The sequence below is a fragment of the Leucoraja erinacea genome, chromosome 26 (assembly GCF_028641065.1).
Source record: "Leucoraja erinacea ecotype New England chromosome 26, Leri_hhj_1, whole genome shotgun sequence".
Taxonomy (NCBI): Eukaryota; Metazoa; Chordata; class Chondrichthyes; order Rajiformes; family Rajidae; genus Leucoraja; species Leucoraja erinaceus.
The window spans coordinates 21,085,830-21,106,021 of record NC_073402.1 but is presented as its reverse complement, the minus strand read 5'-3'; the positions used below and the strand labels follow the sequence as shown (position 1 = coordinate 21,106,021).

Here is a 20,192-nt window from a genome sequence, read left to right as displayed (position 1 = left end):
TCTTTCATTCCTGAATCTTCGAGTTACTGAACCAGGCTATGATCCAACCAGCCATTACCGTTCACCTATAGAATTACAAGAGAGTATTTGTCAGTCACTATAAATCCCCTCTATCCTCTAATGAAGTAGAACTGAAAATACAAACAAATGCACCTTATCATAATTAACTCTTTTAAATATTCTAAATCACAAACTTAGAGGTTCATGCTAGTTTAAGGGGCCTGATTCTACATTTTAATTTCACTGGAAGAGACTTCCATGTAATATTTCATATATTTGCACAGTTATCTTTTCCTTATTCCACTAGGTTTATAATACTAATCTCATTAACAAAATGTTTCATTTCACTACACTCAATTAATTTCTCATTTGAATCATCAACTTGTCTATGAATCAGGAGTGATGGATTAATTATAGAAGTTTTATTTTAATTTCCTGTAAAATGGAATATCACTTTGATTCCAACCGAGATCGCAACTTTTCAGTCTGAGTATTGGTAGTGATAATATTTTCGATTTTGCAAAATGCAGTAATGACTTCTAAATAGTATTTGCATTTGTGTTTTGTATCATGTAAATTAATGTAATTAGCTATGCTATTGAAGTAAAGCTTTACATTCTCTTCATCTCTGGACCCCAACCCATATGATCATGACCCCAGTGTAACAGTGGGTGGCCTTTGTGCATTTTTTTGGTCCAATGTTGCAACATAGAACAAGCTACAGGTACTTGTTTCTGACCATGATGCTACAATCACAAGATAATGAATTAATTACCATTGACGTCTGCTAACAAATTAGACAGCAAGTGTAAAGTTAATTAAAATAGAGGAGTCTGAAGAAGGGTCTTGACCCAAAACATCATCCACTCCTTGTCCCGCTGAGTTACTCCAGCATTTTGTGTCTACCTTCGATTTAAACCAGCATCTGCAGTTCTTTCCTACACATAAGGATATAATATTGCAGGTTTGCCTTATTTCAGCCCACCTGAATTTACTATCGCTGCAATTATCTACTCTCTGTTATAACATTATTCCTGTACGTCTTCTTTACGCTTCCATATCGTTACTTTGCATTTATTTCGAAATAGCCTCTATTGCATTGGCCACATTATTACCTTTTTTATTTCTGTTTATTCCTAGTAGACCTGGCTGACTTCTCAGATGTTGCAGTATCTTCACCATCTGAACCCTTAATTGGTTGACTGCATTAGACAACAAATTAGTTTAGTTTGGTTAAGAGATACAGGGCAGAAACAGGCCCTTCGGCCCAACGAGTCTGCGCCGACCAGCGATCCCCGCGCATTAACTCTATCCACACACACACTAGGGGCAATTTTACACTTATACATTTATACCAAGCCAATTAACCTACAAACCTGTATGTCTTTGGAGTGTGGGAGGAAACTGAAGATCCCGGAGAAAACCCATGCATGTCATGGGGAGAATGTACAAACTCTGGCACTGTTAATAAGGCAGTAGGTCTCCCGCTACACCACAGTGCCACGCATTTGTTGGTGTCATTTTATTTCAAAATATATGGACGTTGAACTAGGCGTATGGCATATTAACAAATTCATTACAGGTGAGTTATATACAATACAATCCCTTCAATGTTTGATCTAATAGAGTGTGGTGCATTAACTATGTGAAAGGTCCTCCCAGGTAAAGCTCTGCAACATGCTCATGCCAACACTCTCCCCTGCTACTTTTAGTTCAGACCTGCCACAGTTTGACAGCTTACTTCGTGATGCTGACTTTAAAAATGTCAGTGGTTTGCACTGCTCTCTGGCGTCCTCTCTTCCTATCCTATGATCTCCTCGTTCAAATCCAAGGATTGCTCCAAGCTAGGAGGGAGAGGTAGATGAGCTATGATAGAATGGTGAAGTAGATAATGGGCCGAATGGCCTAATTCTTCTCCGATCACTTATGATCTCATGATCATCAGAAGCTACTTGTATCAAACCTCCCAGCCACATCCAACATCCGTCACATCAATTTGAAGAGTCCCAACTCAAATTGAGGCCCAGTACCATTTGTTACATGTTACCAACCAGAAAAAGAGTCATTCTGTTTCCTTCCTGTTCAGCAATCCTCTCCTATCCACCTTAACTTGCCACCTCCTGCACCACGTTTTTTGTAATTTTTAGTAATTACATAGAAATATACTCCATCTGTCCAGAAACCTCAAATACAACTTTGACCAGTTATTGTCATAGAGTCATGGAAACAGGCCCTTCGGCCCAACTTGCCCATGCGCACCAGCAGGAAAGTAACGCCCATTACTTTCACTGATTGCGATTACCTTACTTTTGGGCAAGACCAAATGATTTTTGTTAACCTTATTTTATTTAACTGTACTTGCCCCATGGGTACTTTGGGTAGAGGTGCAGAAACCGGAATAGGAATCCTTTAGTTTATCCCAAATGGATTTTGCAGAAACCCTTTCTTTACTCCCGCCGCCGCACCTTGGGACAAATTTCGACATAAGAAACGAACTCAGGTTACGAATTGGTGAAGTTTCAACAATTTGAGATTAAATTATATTAAACACACTTGAGATTAAATTAGTTACTTTTGAACCAAAATTATTATTATTTTTTAATTGGCGGGTATTGCGCTTTGATTAGCTGCAATAACGGAATTGCAAAGTTGGATGGATCAATGATTTCACAAGGCGTTAAACTGATCCATTGGCCTGCAGTTTCCTGCATTCCTCGATAGCTGGCACTGTCCGCTCTCCATCTACACAAGCAGACGCCGATCATTCGCGTTGGAAGCAGGGGCGCGGCAGCTTCCAGGAAACGATTGCACTGGGTTTGGGGCGATATTTCTATTGCAATCCTTTCCGTGGGCTTTCTCTCGCTTTCTCTGTCTGCTGACAAGGAAGGACACTGGCGTTACGAAAAAAAAACTTTGCAGCCGCTGTCTGGGATTGCCGCTGGGATTGTAACGCGGCTCTCTCTGTCCAGTCCAAGGTGCTGAAATGCGGTCTGGCTTCTCGGCGGTAGACGCGACCGGGATCGCCGCTGAGAAGTTACATTGCAGTTTCTAGCGCAATGGCACGTGAACATCTTCACTTCTGATGTCCAAGTGCTTCCCGTTGCTTCCAGGATGCGTGGCAGGGTTTGACGGAATGGGCCGTTTTCTGCTATATATAAAATCAACGGTGCTACTGGTTTTCGGCTATTTCAACATCTGCCTGATCACAGCAGGTATGTCAAACATTGGCGGCGGCGGCGGCTGCTGCTGTCTCCTCACTGCTCTCCCAGTGAGTTTGCCAAGAGATGTTCTGCTCCATGTATTTAAGTCGTTTTCTTTCTTTTTAATCTGCTAATGTGTGTTGTGCGGATGGCGGCATTGGATCAGATAGGGTGTCAACGTGGATTATCCCGAACCAGGTGTGAATCTTGCTAAAAACCAATCTTAAACATAGACCTTGTGTTTAAAGGAAACTTGTAACGAGGGTTGATCGACCTTAGAAAGAGTTGTCCCGTTTATATTTGGCTGTGTTTATTTCCCTACCCCATGCCATTAATTCATACCCCCTGTTAAAGAAATGCTGCCTCGATCTATACATCGACCAACATCGCCGTGCATATGTTTTACCCTTTATTTCAATGGGAAGCAGGCGAACTACCAAACCTCTGTGTGTGTTTTAACCCGTCACTGACCGCGGCGTTTAATCCTGCAGCAAATTAGAATACCGTGTTATAAAGTGGGTTCGCATTCTTTCCATTCCTGCAGAAATAAACTAGACTTACTTGTACAAAACGTAACTCTGAACTGTGATAGTGCAACAGCATTTACATCTGCAACAGGGCATGTTGGCTTGAGCATGTTGCACATCTTCACATGCGAGAGTTAATGCACCAAGCTCTATTAGAAGCAGTCAAACATTGAAGGGGTTGGATTGCACATAACACACCTGTAATTAATTTGCTTATGTCATATGTCCAGTTCATCGTCTACATATTTTGTCAACAGGGCGCTTACAACTTAAGCACATGTGCATTACTGTCGGGCATGCACAATTCAATATGGTTTTAGGAAGCGACAAATATCAGAAGGGAGGGGTGAAACGATAATCTACAGTACATTAAGTTCTTACATTCTCTATTATAAATCGCTGAAGCCATATGCGGTAGCTGAGTTGCCGGCTGTATCTGAACATCTGAAATGAATTGCGGCGGTGGAGCATTCTGACAATGTAATGAGGAGTGCAAAAACAACAGCATTCTACACACTATTGCCCATTGCAGCATGTTGCATAGTTTGCGAGCTACCTGAAGCGGATAGAGGTTTGCCTGTGGTGACTGGCGGTGGAGGTTGTAGCATGATAATGAAGGGAAAATCAATGGAGCAATACCTGTCTGTTATTTCCAATGCATTGCGGAATGTTAAATGGCGAGAAAAACAAGGCAATCTTGTTGCAATCTTGCAGAGTAAAAGGAGCGAGGAAATACGAGTGAGTCTGGGGTGCAGCGGGTGATAAGATGGTTATTATTCCAAGAGCTTACATCAATTAATCAATGAAATATGGATTACATTTTAAGAGATAAAAGTTTCCTAATCACAACGATCCTGATACTATATTCTCTAAAATAAACTATTGCATGCTATGGTAAATTAGTTTATGTCAATTTAAAAAACTAAACTTTATTTAAAATGTTGAATTAGTACCACCAAATATGAACATGTTTGAAATACCGGTTTTAACTAAGTACTGCTTCACTACATGACTTGTGTTGAGTTTCATCACCAAGCTTTGAAAAGAAATGGTTCAGATTTCTAATAAAAGATGATTGCTCATGGCACATAGCTTCAATATCACAGTGGACAGCAGGGACTATCTATTAAAGGGCACACTTCCACTTGATAGGAGCTAAGTGAAGAAATATTCCAAGTATATCCGAGTTACTATTTCTTGTTAAATTAGAAGGAGTGGGTGTACTTGCCTGGTTTGTCTTTTCCAGTCTTTCTAATTTATGATGAATTCCAACACAGCCATGAAAGGGTTAAGACCTCAGGCTAATCTACCATAACATTGGCAATGCTTTAGCACAGGATAGATGCCAAGCATGATGTACAGTTATTCATTCCCTAAATGATAATACGTTGATTTCCACAGCAAATCTGAATAAAATCATAATGGATCATTGGTGCAAAAGAGAATTGACTATGACATGATTTTTATTTTGCCATAGTATATGACTAAATGAAATTATATGTATTCTGTTACATTGGTCTTCATTGAAATAAAAAAAAATCCAATCACAATATATTTTATTTAATTAAAATCAGCATGAACCGTTTTGCCTGTGGAGTAAAGATTAAGGACAATTATAATAGCAACAAATTTAGAACTCAAGATGAACAATTTAGTGTGAAATTGATAAAAGCTCTTTCAAATAAATTTATCTTTGAATTGCAGTAGCTGGGTATTGCCGTATTTATTGTAGATTCCATCCAGCCTAGAACATGAATATTGTTTGGTGTGTCAGCCAGCTAAATAATCAGCAATGCAGTATACTGAGAGTAATCTGTTAAAGCTGGGAAACATTTGTCCAGAACAGTGTTAATGCACCAAACGCTATCCGGGATTTCCACCCGTATCCTGACAAAATATGAGCACCTAACACAGCACACGATGAAGATGGTACTTTAATCAAAGCCACATTAAAGAAACTGAAACCTCCTAATTCCGTAAGCGCTATGTTCGCTGTTAAGTTAATGACATTTTACATTAAAGATATGGCACCCAAATTTTTAAATATTTTCCAAATGGTAGAAATAGCTAGAAAATAGTTATTGTAAGATCACAATCAATTGCTTTCAAGAATTAAACACTTCAAATAGAGGAAATCTGAAATAAGGACTGTGAATGCAAGATATATCCAACAGTCCAAGAACATTTGGCAAGGGAATTCATATTTCAGGTCAACAACCTTCCATGGACCTGAACTGTGAAATCCATTATTTTCTTCCTAAATGCTGTCTGACCTCCTGAATATTTCTGGTATTTTCTGTTATTGATCATTTACTGTGATCAACTCCGGGACTGCGTGGAGTCAGTAGACTGGGCAATGTTCAAGGACTCGGCAACGGACCTGAATGAATATGCCACAGTTGTTACATACTTCATAAGGAAATATGTGGAGGAGTTTGTTCCTACAAAAACCATCCGAGTGTTTCCTAACCAGAAGCCTTGGATGAACCAGGAGATCTGCATTCTTCTGAGGACCAGGCATTCAAGTCTGGCGAGGAAGAGGTATACATTAAATCCAAATATGACCTTGATGAGGCCATCAAAAAGGCCAAAAGGGGCATTTGCTCTAAGCTGGAGGATGAGGTGGATGTTTGGCAACTGTGGCAGGGCTTGAATGCAATCACTTCCTATAAGGAAAAATCAAGGGGCAGCTCAAGCAACAGTGAAGCATCACTCCTTGACGAGCGCAGAGCATTCTACGCATGCTTTGATGGGGCGAACGCTAATGTGCCTTTCTGAGCTGCCATACGCTCTGTTGGTATTACAGTCACAGTCACAGTCACAGTCACAGAGGCCAACATCAGAAGATCCTTCAGGGAGGTGAACCCTCTGAAAATGTCTGGACCTGATGGTATACGCGGTCGTGTTCTTAAAACCTGTGCATAGCAACTGGCTGGAGTTTTTGTGGACATCTTCAACTTCTCGTTACTGAGGTCTCAGATTCCCACCTGCTTTAAGAGGGCCCATGAAGAATAAGGTGACATGCCTCAATGACTATTGACTGGTGGCATTAACGTCCCTGGCGATGAAGTTCTTTGAGAGGTTGGTTACGGCACTTATCAACAAGAACCTCCACCCATTACAATTTGCCACAACAGGTCAACGGAGGATGCGATCTCACTCGCTCTCCACTATGCACTGGACCACTTGGACAATACAAACACATACGTCAGGCTGTTGTTTACAGACTACAGCTCGTCGTTCAATAGCATCATCCACTCCAAGCTGGTTACCACTTCTCCTCTACATCGGGGAGCTGGGGTGGCGGGTACACTGACGAGTCCCTTGCAACCTGTTTCTCTCGCGGTTCACAGACTCGCCAGCCGCCTGCCACTGTGTATCACATGTATATGCAGAGTGTGAGGCTGCAGCCACTGTTCCAATATCTAAAGGGGCTGCTCCTTGCATTCTGGGTGCACTTCACACCCACCATCCTCATCTTCGGGCACCCTTTGCATAGGGGAGAGGGTAGGGCCGAGGATGTCCTGGTTGGGTTGCTCCTGGCCTGGCCAAGCTGGTCATCCGCGAGTCATGGGGTTACGTCCGTGCTGGGGTGGTTTTGGAGAGGGACTGCGCCCTGTCCACGGGCACCCTGGGGGATTTCCAGGACCGCTGGGCACCGTGGGGGGTTGAATACATCCTTGACAAGGAATGTAAGATAGTTGTATAATAGTTGATTTAATATATTTGTTTGTCTTGCATTATGGTGGTGGGTTCTGTTTTGTTTTAATGTAATGTAGATATTATTGTAAATAATTGAATACATTTTTTGATTTAAAAAAAGCTGATTACCAAGCTCACGGAACTGGGTCTCTGCACATTTCTCTGCAACAAGATTCTCGACTTCCTCATCAACAGACCACAGTCTTTTCAAATTGGCAAAAACACTTCTTCTCAATCAATCAGTACGGGAGCACCTCAAGGCTGTGTGCTCAGCCCCCTGCTCTACTCACTCTATACTCATGACTGTGTAGCCGGACACAGTGCGAACTCCATCTTCAAGTTTGTCAACGACACCACCGTTGCTGGACGAATTACAGATGGTGATGAGTCAGAGTATAGAAGTGAGATTGATCAACTGACCAAATGGTGCCAGTACAACAACCTGGCTCTCAATCTCAGTAAGACCAAGGGACTGATTGTGGACTTTGGAAGAGGAAGGATGAGGACCCACAGGAGCAACTTTTTCTCTACAGCCATCAGGCTCTTGAACATTACAATGGTCCAGTAAGCTCTGAACTACATAGGCTATTATTGTTATTATTGCACTATAATTGTATGTTTGTTTTTTATGTTTATGTATGTGTGTGTGCGTATGTATATATACACTTACATATGTGTGTGTGTGTATGTATGTACATATGTGTGTATGTGTATAAATATGTACATACAGCATGTGCGTAGGAAGGAACTGCAGATACTGGTTTAAATCGAAGGTAGACACAAAATGCTGGGGTAACTCAGCGGGACAGTCAGCATCTCTGGAGAGAAGGAATGTGCGATGATTCGGGTCGAGACCCTTTGTCAGACTCAACTGTGTGTGTGTGTGTGTGTGTGTAAATACGCCCACTGAACCTTTTTTCTCATTTATTATAGAATAGAATAGAATAGTTTCTTTATTGTCATTGTAACATGAACCATGTACAACAAAATTAAAAAATGTCAGCCAGTCAGTGCACCATTCAAACATTTCTAAAAGCTAACGATACATACAAGGTAAAATATTAAAAAACAGATAAACAACTAAAATAAATATCATGAAAATTGCACGCATAAACACCCAACCCTACATCCTTCTGTCGATTTCACAGTGTACCACAGTCCCTTAGTATGTATCGCCCCTACGTTCCTTGGCGGCTACATTTAGTGCCTTTATAGCAGTGGGGTAAAAACTGTTTTTAAGTCTGTTTGTCCTTGTCCTTGTAGATCTGTACCGTCTGCCTGACGGCAACAGTTCAAACAGGGAGTGTCCGGGGTGGGAAATGTCCTTTATAATACTCTGGGATTTTTTGATGCAGCGGGAACTTTGTAAGTCCTCCAAGGTAAGGAGAGGGCAGCCGACAATCCTCTGGGCGTTGTCAATGGAGCGCTTTCCTCTGAGCCGCTGTGCAGCTGGTGTACCACACGCATACACAGTATGTTAGGATGCTCTCAATGGAGTTATTGTTACAGTACTATGTTTTTTCATATTCTGTCGTGCTGCTGCAAGTAATAATTTCATTGTTCCATCTGGGACATATGACAATAAAACACTCTTGACTCTTGACTTGATATTTGAGGAACCGTTACTTATTGATAATATTTATTTAGTATAACACAGTATACATTTAGTATACATTCTCTGGTCGGTAGCAAAGGGAGGATATCATTACTAACCACAAAGATATTTCCCACAAAGATTCAGAGATATCTTTGGCATAAGCTCTTCCTTCTCATTACTGGTTGTTTCCAGACATTTTGTTTGTGGAATACCCCAAACCACAAAGCTAAAATAAAAACTGCAAATGCTGGAAATACTCAGCAGATCAGGAAGCATCTGTGAGAAACCAGGTGTAGCATCTGGAGAATATCTTCAATGAGGAGAAGAAAGCAGAGGGGTTAATGAAGGGATTTCCTGGGTTCAAGACCAGTGCAAGTACCGGCAGAAATGGTTAATGCTGGAGCAATTGTGATCAGGAATATGAAAGAGGCCAGAATTGAAGGACTGCAGAGACCTCTGAGGTTTGTAGATCAGTGGATAAGAATGGGTAAGATCAAAAAAGAATTGGAAAGCATGGATGTGGAATTTAAATCAAAGCATGCTGGCACAGAATTAACAAGCAAACATCCTGGTAGAATGGGACTCCTTATCAGAAAGAAAATGTGCAACAGAATATTTGATGGACTGAAGTTTGAAACTAATCGAGAGAGCATTCAAGGGGGTGGAAGATTGCAACCTTCACGTGGTCCGCTCTGTTTCGACGAATGCAATCAACCCGGCGTGCTCAATCAAATAAGATCAAACAGAACAAGTTGTCCTTCAACTTTAGGCTGTGCACGCCATATGCAAGAAGAAGAAGAAGTATTCAAGGATTTCGGCAGCAGATGAGATAGAACAGGAATGGTGAGAGGTAAAGTCATGAAGAAGGAAGTAGGGAGCCTTGTTGGTGGAGAGGTGATGGTGTAAGAAACTAAGTTATTAATAAAAATAATGAAGTAAACATTGTGGAAGCCCAAGAAAAGATTTTCACTTGGTGACACTTTCATCATTGAAATAATTGATCCTCTGAAACAAACATTTTATGGTGGTTTGGAATTGGTTGCATATTCTGTCATTTTGCTTTATAACCTCTGGAAAATATGTATAGTTTCCACAGAAAACTATGCCCCACTTTGCTTGTTTAATTATTTCCTATACATTTATCAGCTGAGCTGGATGGCCTAGAATTTTGTTTATTTTTGTGGTGTTATAAATGCAGCTTCATTATTCATTTTCAGTGTGAATGTACAGAAAACATTTGCTTACACACATCACCCGGAACCATCAGCCACAAGGGGCCAGTGCAATGCAATGAGATTTAGGATGTAGCTTTAGGTTGTATGGATCTCTAAGAGAATTCATAACAACATTAGACACTCGAATTTTGGCCAAGTGCCTGCGTTATTCCATTCATTCTCTTAAACTTCCTTTTTTTCCCATGAAATATGGACCTACGTGGACCCATGCATGTTAAATGCAAGCATTCCAACATAATGCGTCAATGTGTAAGCTCTGATTTCTAATGACTAATCTGCAGTACATTGTGTCGGCACACACAAAACATAAATAATAGAAGGTTTGCCTTGATCCCGGCAAGGTAAATAAAATGCCTGAATGAGTCCCAATGCTCTCCCACTCAGATTCCAGAGTAACGGAGCCTGGGTTACATCGATAACGGGTGATGCTGCTGGGACTGTCCTGTCAGCAAGCTCTTACCTATTGTGACTGGTGCACAAGAGGCTTAGAACCTAGAGTATAGGTTCCCATCGCCAGCTGGAACTTAATGTGCAAGCTGATGTTTCATTTATTTAAAAAATGTTTTTTTCAATTATTGTTATTTAATCTTCCGAAATACAGTTGAAAAATAGGAGATTGTAGAAACAAAAAATAGGAGCTGGAGATAACTATTCGGCCCTTCAAGATCATTCCATGTGACCATCGCTGATCGCCCATGACTGTTCCTCTCTCCCCCCCATTGTTTTGATTCCGTTAGTCCTGACCTATATGTGGTCCTGCTTGAATCTATTTAATGAGTTGGCTTCTGCTCCCTTTTATGGGAGATCCTGATGTTAATTTGTTTAAGTGTTTTGCTTTCTCTAAATAATCGTGAATTTGGATATATTGGCCTGAACTGGTTGGTTTATATTCAGGCTTTGTCAAAGGCTTGAGAGTGAAAGAGAATTCTCAGACTGCAGCAACTCAATTGACTCAATAGGCAAATCAAAGAGTTAGCTTTTCACACTTTAGAAAAGCACTGATTTAGGGATGATCAGCTCCTGGTTCATGAGGCGCTAATGTGATTGCAAGATGGCCATGCAGAGATTATTACAACTAAAAGTTGATGTGCAGCTGAAGAGGTGCATCTCAGGATTGTGCCACTGCTTCAAGGAGCCACATCTCAGTGGTTCCACTTCTTGCCCCTTACAGAGCCACTGTAAGAGTGGGGTGAAGGGAACTTGTGTGTGAGGTCATGAATTTGGGATGGCAAGTTGGTAAAAAATTAGAGTTAGAGCTTGTTTCGTTTAGTTTAGAGATCCCGTATGGAGAAACGCGCCCTTCGGCCCAGCGAGCCTGCGCTGACCATGATCGTTCATAGTCTAGTTCTATCCTACACACTAGGGACAATATACAGAAGCCAATTAACCTACAAACCTACATACCTGCACATCCTTGGGATGTGGGAGGAGACTAGAGCACCCGGAGAAAACCCACGCATTCACAGGGAGAATGTACTGTATAAACTCCGTACAAATAGCACCCATAGTCAAGATCGAACCTGGGTCTCTGACACTGTAAGGCAGCAACTCTACCGCTGTGCCATTGTGTCACCCCTTAAGATATCCATGTAAGAGATGAGTTGATGGATCAATAGGTCTATTTCCACTTGGTTTGTTTTTATATGTGGATTTTTTCATTGAAAAGCTTTCTGTGACTCCAACATGGATGACCACGGATTGCAGAACAGATTCTTTGCAGCATTTACAAGTTAACCACAAACTGAACCCAGCATTTCATCACAGTAACAGCCATGATTATAAATTAGTGTTAAAGACTATCTGCAACGAGGCAAGGAGTCAATGATAACCTGCTCCTTTGGATGATTGAGCTGCACACCTGCCCTTTAATTAATCTGACCAACCTTACAAAGGTTTGGTAAGCTGGACAAAAGTCACAGCCTTAGCAATTCATTTTATATTACCTGTGTAATATAATTATCTTTCATCTTTTACATTCCATAAACTTCATCTCTTTCCAGCGTGTTTAGAGCTGCCCATTTCCAAAGAGAAATAATGAAAGAGTATTTGTCTCCTCTGAATGCAAACTGCAATACTTTATTCCAGAAGTAGACCATGCATTTAGCTACTTCTATGCTCTTCAGAGATGACTAACTCTGATGGTTTGTTAATTATCAAACCAATGGATTGCATTTGGCATCAGCATGGAAGTCAAGGGATGGAGAGAGGGGGGGATGGAGGAGGGATGGAGGGAGGGAGGGAGGGAGGTAGAGACAGAGGGAGGGAGGTTGAGATAAAAAGAGAGGGAGGGGGAGGGATGGATGGAGGAAGATAGAGGAAGGGAGCAAGATAATGAGGGAGGGTGGGAGGGAGTGGGATAGAAAGGGAGGGAGGGAGATACTTAGTTAAGTGCTATGGACCTGCAATGCTAACACAGTCTTTCTCTCCACAGATGCTACCTGACCCACTCACCACTACTAGCAGTTTCTGTTTTTATTTCAGATCACCAATAGCCGCCAACAGTATTTTGCCGTCTTGTGAAAAAAAGACACAATAGATCTTCAAACTGGATTTTGCAAGCAAACAAAACTGACTAGAACAAATCCAAATGTAAAGAGATGAGAGATATTTGAAGCTCAGTGGTACAGACAATTAACGGAGCAGTTTTACAACCATTTCACTGAGTTGCAGCAGCGGGAGGTTTCAAAAGGCAGCCCTTGGATTGGTTGAGTGATCAAATTTGGCTAATTGAGCAGCTAATAAAAAGAAGCCCCGGTGTAACAGAGTGGCCGTGTAGAGGGAGAGGCTGTGTGCAGGGGCAGTGCTATGGTCATACGTTCATATGTTTATGTGATGGCAGCAGAATCAGGCCATTCAGCCCATCGAGTCTACTCTGCTATTCACTCATCGCTGATCTACCATATAACCTCATTCTCCTGCCTTCTCCCCATAACCCCTGACACCCATACTAATCAAAGGGTTCTGCTATGAGGGTAATTAAGTGCTATGTTGAGGGTCAGTGTAAAGCTTTGGCTCAAGAGGCTTTGGCAAGGAGGCTGAGCAGAGGAGGACATGCAGTAAAGGTAGTCTGCTGTTTCTTGTGCTGTTCTTTGTATTCCTCTTGGCTTTTAGAGCAGTGGTGCATGGTGCGCTGCTCTGGAAGGTTAGATGACATGTGAACTGTCCGAGTGGATAGTGAATTGGCTTCATGGAAGGAAGCAGAGAGTGATGGTGGATGGTTGTTGTTCGGACTTGAGGCCTATGACTAGTGGTGTGCCTTGGGGATTGGTGCTGAGCCCATTGCAGTCTATGGTTTATGTCAATGATTGTGCAAGGTGTTACATTTTGGGAAGTCAAACCAGGGCAGGACTTTCACATCGAATGGCAGGGCTCTGAGGAGTGTTGTGGAGCAGATGGATTTAGGAATACAGGTACATAGTTCCTTGAAAGTGGCGTCACAGGTATACATTATAGAGAAGGCTTTTGGTACAGTCATCAGCCTTCAACAGTCAGGCTATTGAGAATAGAAGTTTGGGTGTTATGCTAAAGTTGTACAAGACATTGGTGAGGCTGCATTTGGAGTATTGTGTTCAGTTTTGGTTACCCTATTATTGAAAGGATATTGTTAAGGTTGAAAAAGTGCAGAGAAGATTTATGAGGATGTTGTCTGGACGTGAGCTATTGGGATAGGTTGGGCAGGCAAGGACTTTATTCCTTGGAACGCAGGAGGATGAAGTGTGATCTTATAGAGGTGCATGGAGTCTTTTACCCAGAGTAGGGGAATCAAGAACCAGATAACATAGGTTTAACTGTGCACAGTTCCCTGAAGGTGGAATCTGATGTAGATAGGGTGGTAAAGAAAGCTTTTGGTGTGCTGGCCTTATAAATCAGAGCATTGAGTATAGAAGTTGGGATGTAATGTTAAAATTGTACAAGGCATTGGTGAGGCCAATTCTGGAGTATGGTGTACAATTTTGGTCGCCTAATTATAGGAAGGATGTCAACAAAATAGAGAGAGTACAGAGGCGATTTACTAGAATGTTGCCTGGGTTTCAGCAACTAAGTTACAGCGAAAGGTTGAACAAGTTAGGTCTTTATTCTTTGGAGCGCAGAAGGTTAAGGGGGGACTTAATAGAGGTCTTTAAAATGATGAGAGGGGTAGACAGAGTTGACGTGGATAAGCTTTTCCCATTGAGAGTAGGGAAGATTCAAACTAGAGGACATGACTTGAGAAATAAGGGACAGAAGTTTAGGGGTAACATGAGGGGGAACTTCTTTACTCAGAGAGTGGTAGCTGTGTGAAATGAGCTTCCAGTGGAAGTGGTGGAGGCAGGTTTGATTTTATCATTTAAAAATAAATTGGATAGGTATATGGACGGGAAAGGAATGGAGGGTTATGGTGTGAGTGCAGGTAGATGGGACTAGGGGAGAATAAGTGTTCGGCACGGACTAGAAGGGCCGAGTTTGCCTGTTTCCGTGCTGTAATTGTTATATGGTTATATGGTTTAACGTGAGAGGGAAAAGATTGAATAGGAACCTGAAGGGCAACCTTTCCACAAGAAGATAGAGGGTATATGAAACGAGCTGCCAGAGGAGACAGTTGACACAGGTACTATAACAACATTTACAAGACATTTGGACTGCATTATGGATAGGAAAGGTTTAGAGGGATATTGGCCAAATGTGGGCAGTTGGGACTAGTGTAGATGGAACATCTTGATCAGCATGGGCAAGATGGTTTGAAGGACTTGTTTCCGTGCTGTATGTCTATGTCTATAACAACATAGAAACATGGAAAAATAGGTACAGGAGTAGGCCATTCGGCCCTTCGAGCCAGCACAACAAGCCAAGCTTTTTCAAAGAGGTAATTATAGTACTGACTGTTACAAAATAGTATTGTTTGTACAGCCAGTAGACAAATTAGGTTTGTTAAAAAATAAATTGGGAACAGATATTAGATTATGTGCTCTGGAGAACCAGACTTCTGGGAATCCAGTTTCAGGAGAGCAGAATATTTCTTGCCCTTGACTCCTTTTAATTAGTTATAGCAAAGGAAATGAGTGTGGTGTAGCAACAGAGCACTTCCGAAAATGAAAATAGCTTGAGCACAGAACATCACACCACATGAACAGGCCCTTCAGCCCACCATGTTTGTGCTGAGCATGTTCCAAACTGATTAATCCCATCTGCCTGCACATGGCCTGTATCCCCCGATACCCTGTCTGTTCATGGGTCTGTCTCAATGTTTCTTAAACATTGCTATTGTATCTGTTTCTACCACTTCCCCCTAGCACCAGGCTCCAGACGCCAACCACTCTCTGTGTAAAAAAAACCCCATTGCATTGGAAATCTCTCAAACTTTCTCCCTCTGACCTTCAACCTATGCCATGTACATAACTGGCATTTCCATTCCCAAGAAAAATAATCTGATTATCTTGGAAAATCCATTGCCTGGCAATGTAGCACAAGGTGGTATTTTGTCAAAAACCCATTTGCTAAATCTGATCAGACACTCAGTCAATCAATACAATGTCTCTGAAATTTTATTCTGAACTTTCCAGGAACATGTTATAGGTAAATCCGAGAGGCGGAAGTGGAATCACACCATGCACAGTGTTCATTTTGCCATCATTTGGCCAAAGATGCCTCATGCATTCAACACCAGCAAATGGTGCAGGCTTTCCTCACACAAAAGCCGCCCTTAACTTAGGTATGTTACAAAACGTACCTGAATCGTGGCTGAGCATCTGCCCCACCCCTTGTGTGTGATTTTGGCGCTGTTTAGAGGGGGCGGGTTTAAAACGCGATTTTTACTAGGCTGTTCCAATCAAAAATGTTCAGCCTAGTAAATCATTAACGGAAAATCGCTGAAAGACCCCGTCGCAAAAGGTATTATTAGTTTTTATGGCCTTGTATAATATTTATAGTAGTTTAAAAATCACTCTCTCACTCCGCAACCTCTCGCAGCCCCAGGGTTTTATAAAGCAACCAATTAAAGGTATGTACCTTATTTTTACATTAAATGGGGCTTGTATATAACCCTGTGTATAAAGTTTTCTATAGCGAGTAACTCATTTTGGGCTCTTTATATCCCGCAGTATTTTTCTGGGCACTTGAGGGCACAAATCCAGCGCAATGTGAACGTTCTAAACCAGCGCGTTCACAGGAACCCACTAGAAAGCCGATTTAAATTGACTTTAATTTACAGCAAATTAACACTAAATTCCTTCCATTTGGCCTATAAATTGATGTAAATGAGATTTAAAAATCATGTTTTATTGTCAATTATTTGTGAATATTATTTGGACACTTGGGCTATTTAAAAATGTTAATCATTTATTAAGAAATGGATAGATGTTTAGACTAGTAATTGAAGTTTGAAATTAGCTACAATTGGGTAACTAACTAATTATATGCTTTAATTTCAGGTCATCCAAGTAAGATTATTTTATATTTGTTTCAGAATGCTTCAATCTATGATAACTGAAAATTTCATTCAGTTCTCTTAATTTTTAAGAAGGTTATGGGCTTTTGACTGTCCACGATCACAGCTTTTTTGTTATGTCCATAGAAAATCAATAGGGAACAAGATGCTAATTTCCGAGTATGAAAATGGCCATAACTTTTTTTATTACTTGAGATATGAAAGTGAATTAGGTGTCAAATTAAACTTATTGTTATGCTTTATCTGATGGGATAAATTGCAGACTTGATTTTTTAAATCTCAAAATTTTGTAACATTGCTACTAATAGCCTCAACCAGTGCATGTGGCTGCCAGTCGGAAGTGATAAATCATGTCTGAATACGGATATTTCTCCTGAATTCTGTGCATTATTAGCGACGTCTCACATTATTAGCGACATTCCTGCTCAGTTTGTCTACTGACAAGTGGAAAATTGCACCTACTGCATCTGAACCATTTGTGATCTGAAAGACCTTTCCCAATCCACTTCCCATGTCCAGAGGAATTTGCCCCAACCTTTCCTGTTAGGGAATTGCTTGCATTTCTTGTCCTTGTTAATGTGCTTTGAATCTTTACCATCCCACTCTAACTATTTAACAACATGAAAATCGGAACTGCGCATAATATAGTAAATGTGGAGAAATTAATGCACACTGCAAAGTTGGTACAATGGTTATTTAAATTCAGATTTTTATGTGTGATTGAATTTAAGTTCTATCGAAGTTTAAATCATCTTTGCCATTTCTATTGCTTCATCGTTGGTGACAGTGCATTATTTATTTTATTACGTTAGTAACCCAGGTTGCTACTTCCATTGATTTATGAGCTCATTTTCTCACTGCCACCTCCACTTCTCCACTCTTGATGTTGAAGAATATCCTTATTTAATTTTCCCGATCTTTATTTCATTCTCCTCCCACAAGCGTTGGCATTCACCCAAGGTCTCGGGTTGCTGCAGCGTGGATTCCCACTTCTCTGAATTGTGGCATGTTTACCTATTAATTTCTCAATTAACAAATCCCTCCTTCCTTATTTTTATATATAGTCTAACTGCCCTTTCAATACACCATTAAGTTTCATCGCATTTATTAGTCAAGATTCATTGCACATAAGAAGCCTGCCCGCAGGGGTCTTTTATTTTTCTTATGATATATAAACTTGTCCGTGACTCATTCTGCTATTCTTCAAGCCATATGTTAAACAAAGATAGTATTTGCCATGGTAGACATCTGAAATATATTCAAAACGCCAAGTTTCTGCTGCACAGGAATTTTAATGTTATGGAGCTACAGATGCTGGTTTACACATTTACAAAAAAAAGAGGACATCACGGATGACCTTGAATGGAAAGTCTCATCTTGAGAACAGATGTGGCGGAGATGGAGATTGAGATTAGGGTATGGTATTCTTTGCAAGAGGCAGGGTGAGAGGAGGTCTAGTCCAGGTAACTGTGGACGTCGGTGAGTTTGTATTAGACATCAGATTACTACAATTTTATTCTACTTTAATTTTATTACCGATCTCTGCGATTATTATTTGCTGCTGGATTGTGGGGTCTGGTAATCACCCCTTTTATGTTTGAGGGAAACTAAGTCTATTAAACCAAATTTAAGGACATCTTTAAAATCCTCCATAATCGTGACATGTTATTAAATTTGGTTTCAGCAAAGAAAGCATATGTACATGTAGTGTCTTTGACGACTTTGGGATGACCCAGGAAATGCTTAAAGGTCACAGGGTAGCTTTGAAGCATAGTCACAATTACGTGGACAAATGAAGCAGACAGTATTTTGACTATGGGGTCCGGAGAGCAGCAACAAAGTGTGATCAGTTAATCAGTTTTACTGATGTTCATTGAGGGAAGATACTTACAGGAGAATTACCGTCCAATGAACAAGAATCTCTCATTTTTCCCAAGTCCGCTTTGTTAAGTTTACAGATACAGTGCGGAAACAGGCCTTTCGGACCACTGAGTCCGCAGCGACCAGCGATCCCCACACACTAACCCCATCCTACACTCACCAGGAGCAATTTATATTTACACCAAGCCAATTAATCTACAAACCTGCATGGCTTTGGAGTGTGGGAAGAAACTGAAGATCTCGGGGAGAACGTACAAACTCCGTACAGACAAGTGCCCGTAATCGGTATTGAACCTGGGTCTCTGGCACTCTAAGACAGTAGCTCTACCACTACGCCACTGGGCCACCCTTACTTCATTATTTATAATTAGTACTAATTAACTCTAAAAGGACACAAGCCTTTAAACTGTTTCAGTTTGTTGTAGGCCAATGTTTAGCATTTTGTGTGTCGTGTCACTATGAGCAAAGTTCATCATCTTTGCCAAGCCCAAGTGCCTTGACAACCAATTGCATGGTATCTCAGAGAAGGAATGATTAGATTCACCCATCTTAGTCAAACATGTTCAAATCCCAGACATAAGCTCAGCCTCAACCTAGGAATCATTAATCCAGCAATAACAAAAGACTTGCTCTTTTTCTTCCCTGTGGTTAACACACACTTTACTGGCAGTAAGTATACAATTGAAATATGTTTTCAGACTGATGTGATCATCTTGCATGTGGTTTAATCTCTACTTCAAGATCAATTACTGCATCCAAGAAATCAATCTGCTGAATCTTCATTGTACTCCATTATAGGTAGACACAATATTCCAGGTCAGGTTTCACAAGGCTGCTATGTAGTGTCAATCAGGTGTTTTTAGTTCTTGACTAAAATCCTCTTGCTGTTACGTCCAGGTACAGCTTGCTTTCCTATCTACATGTTAACTTCATGTTGACTCTTGTACAAGGACATGAACACCACAGCAATCATTCTCTCACCATTGTCTCTCAACTCTGGGATTTTCTCTAACAAAGTGAATCACTTCACATTCAACCTATCTGCACTGCGAGCGCACGCCGGGGGGCTCCTTGATCACCCGGCGTGGCTTTTCATTTGGCCAGCCTGACTATGACATCGGGGGGTGGGGGGGGGGGAGAGTGCCCCCCCCCCCCCCCCCGACAAGGGGTCCTCTCCGCTGAATCTTGAATGAACACCTCAGCGCAAGTGAATCACTTCACAACTCACTCTCCTTGATCCCACCACCCCGATGCAAGAAACAGATGAACAACGGCACCAAACGTGGCTTGTTACATTTTTCTCAAGTCCTTTAAGCATCCAGCACATGAGTAGAGAGGTTAGAGATGGACATCTTACTGCAAGGTGTACGGGGTGATCACTAGTCAGTGTTGAGCCAAAGGGCCTATTTCCACACAGTATCTCTGAAGTCTAAACAGCAGTGTGGGAAGAAACTGAAGATCTCGAAGAAAACCCACGCAGGTCACGGGGACAAGGTACAAACTCCGTACAGCCAAGCGCCCATAGTCAGGATCGAACCTGGGTCTCTAGCGCTGTAAGGCAATAGCTCTACCACTACACCACCATGCCACCCACCCAGTGATTATACTTCACTGCTTTATGAATAT

General features: G+C 41.3%; 1 protein-coding gene across 1 annotated transcript in view; it reads left to right on the top strand.

Annotated features, from left to right (window-relative positions):
• The first annotated feature begins 816 nt into the window (after nucleotides 1–816).
• The window catches only part of fndc5a (fibronectin type III domain containing 5a), a 64,451-nt gene continuing 45,075 nt past the window's right edge, over nucleotides 817–20,192 (top strand). Inside the window, exon 1 of the mRNA XM_055656338.1 lies at nucleotides 817–3,212. Coding sequence (XP_055512313.1) covers nucleotides 3,083–3,212 — 130 coding nt within the window. The 5' untranslated portion in view covers nucleotides 817–3,082. The remainder of the gene's footprint in view (nucleotides 3,213–20,192) is intronic.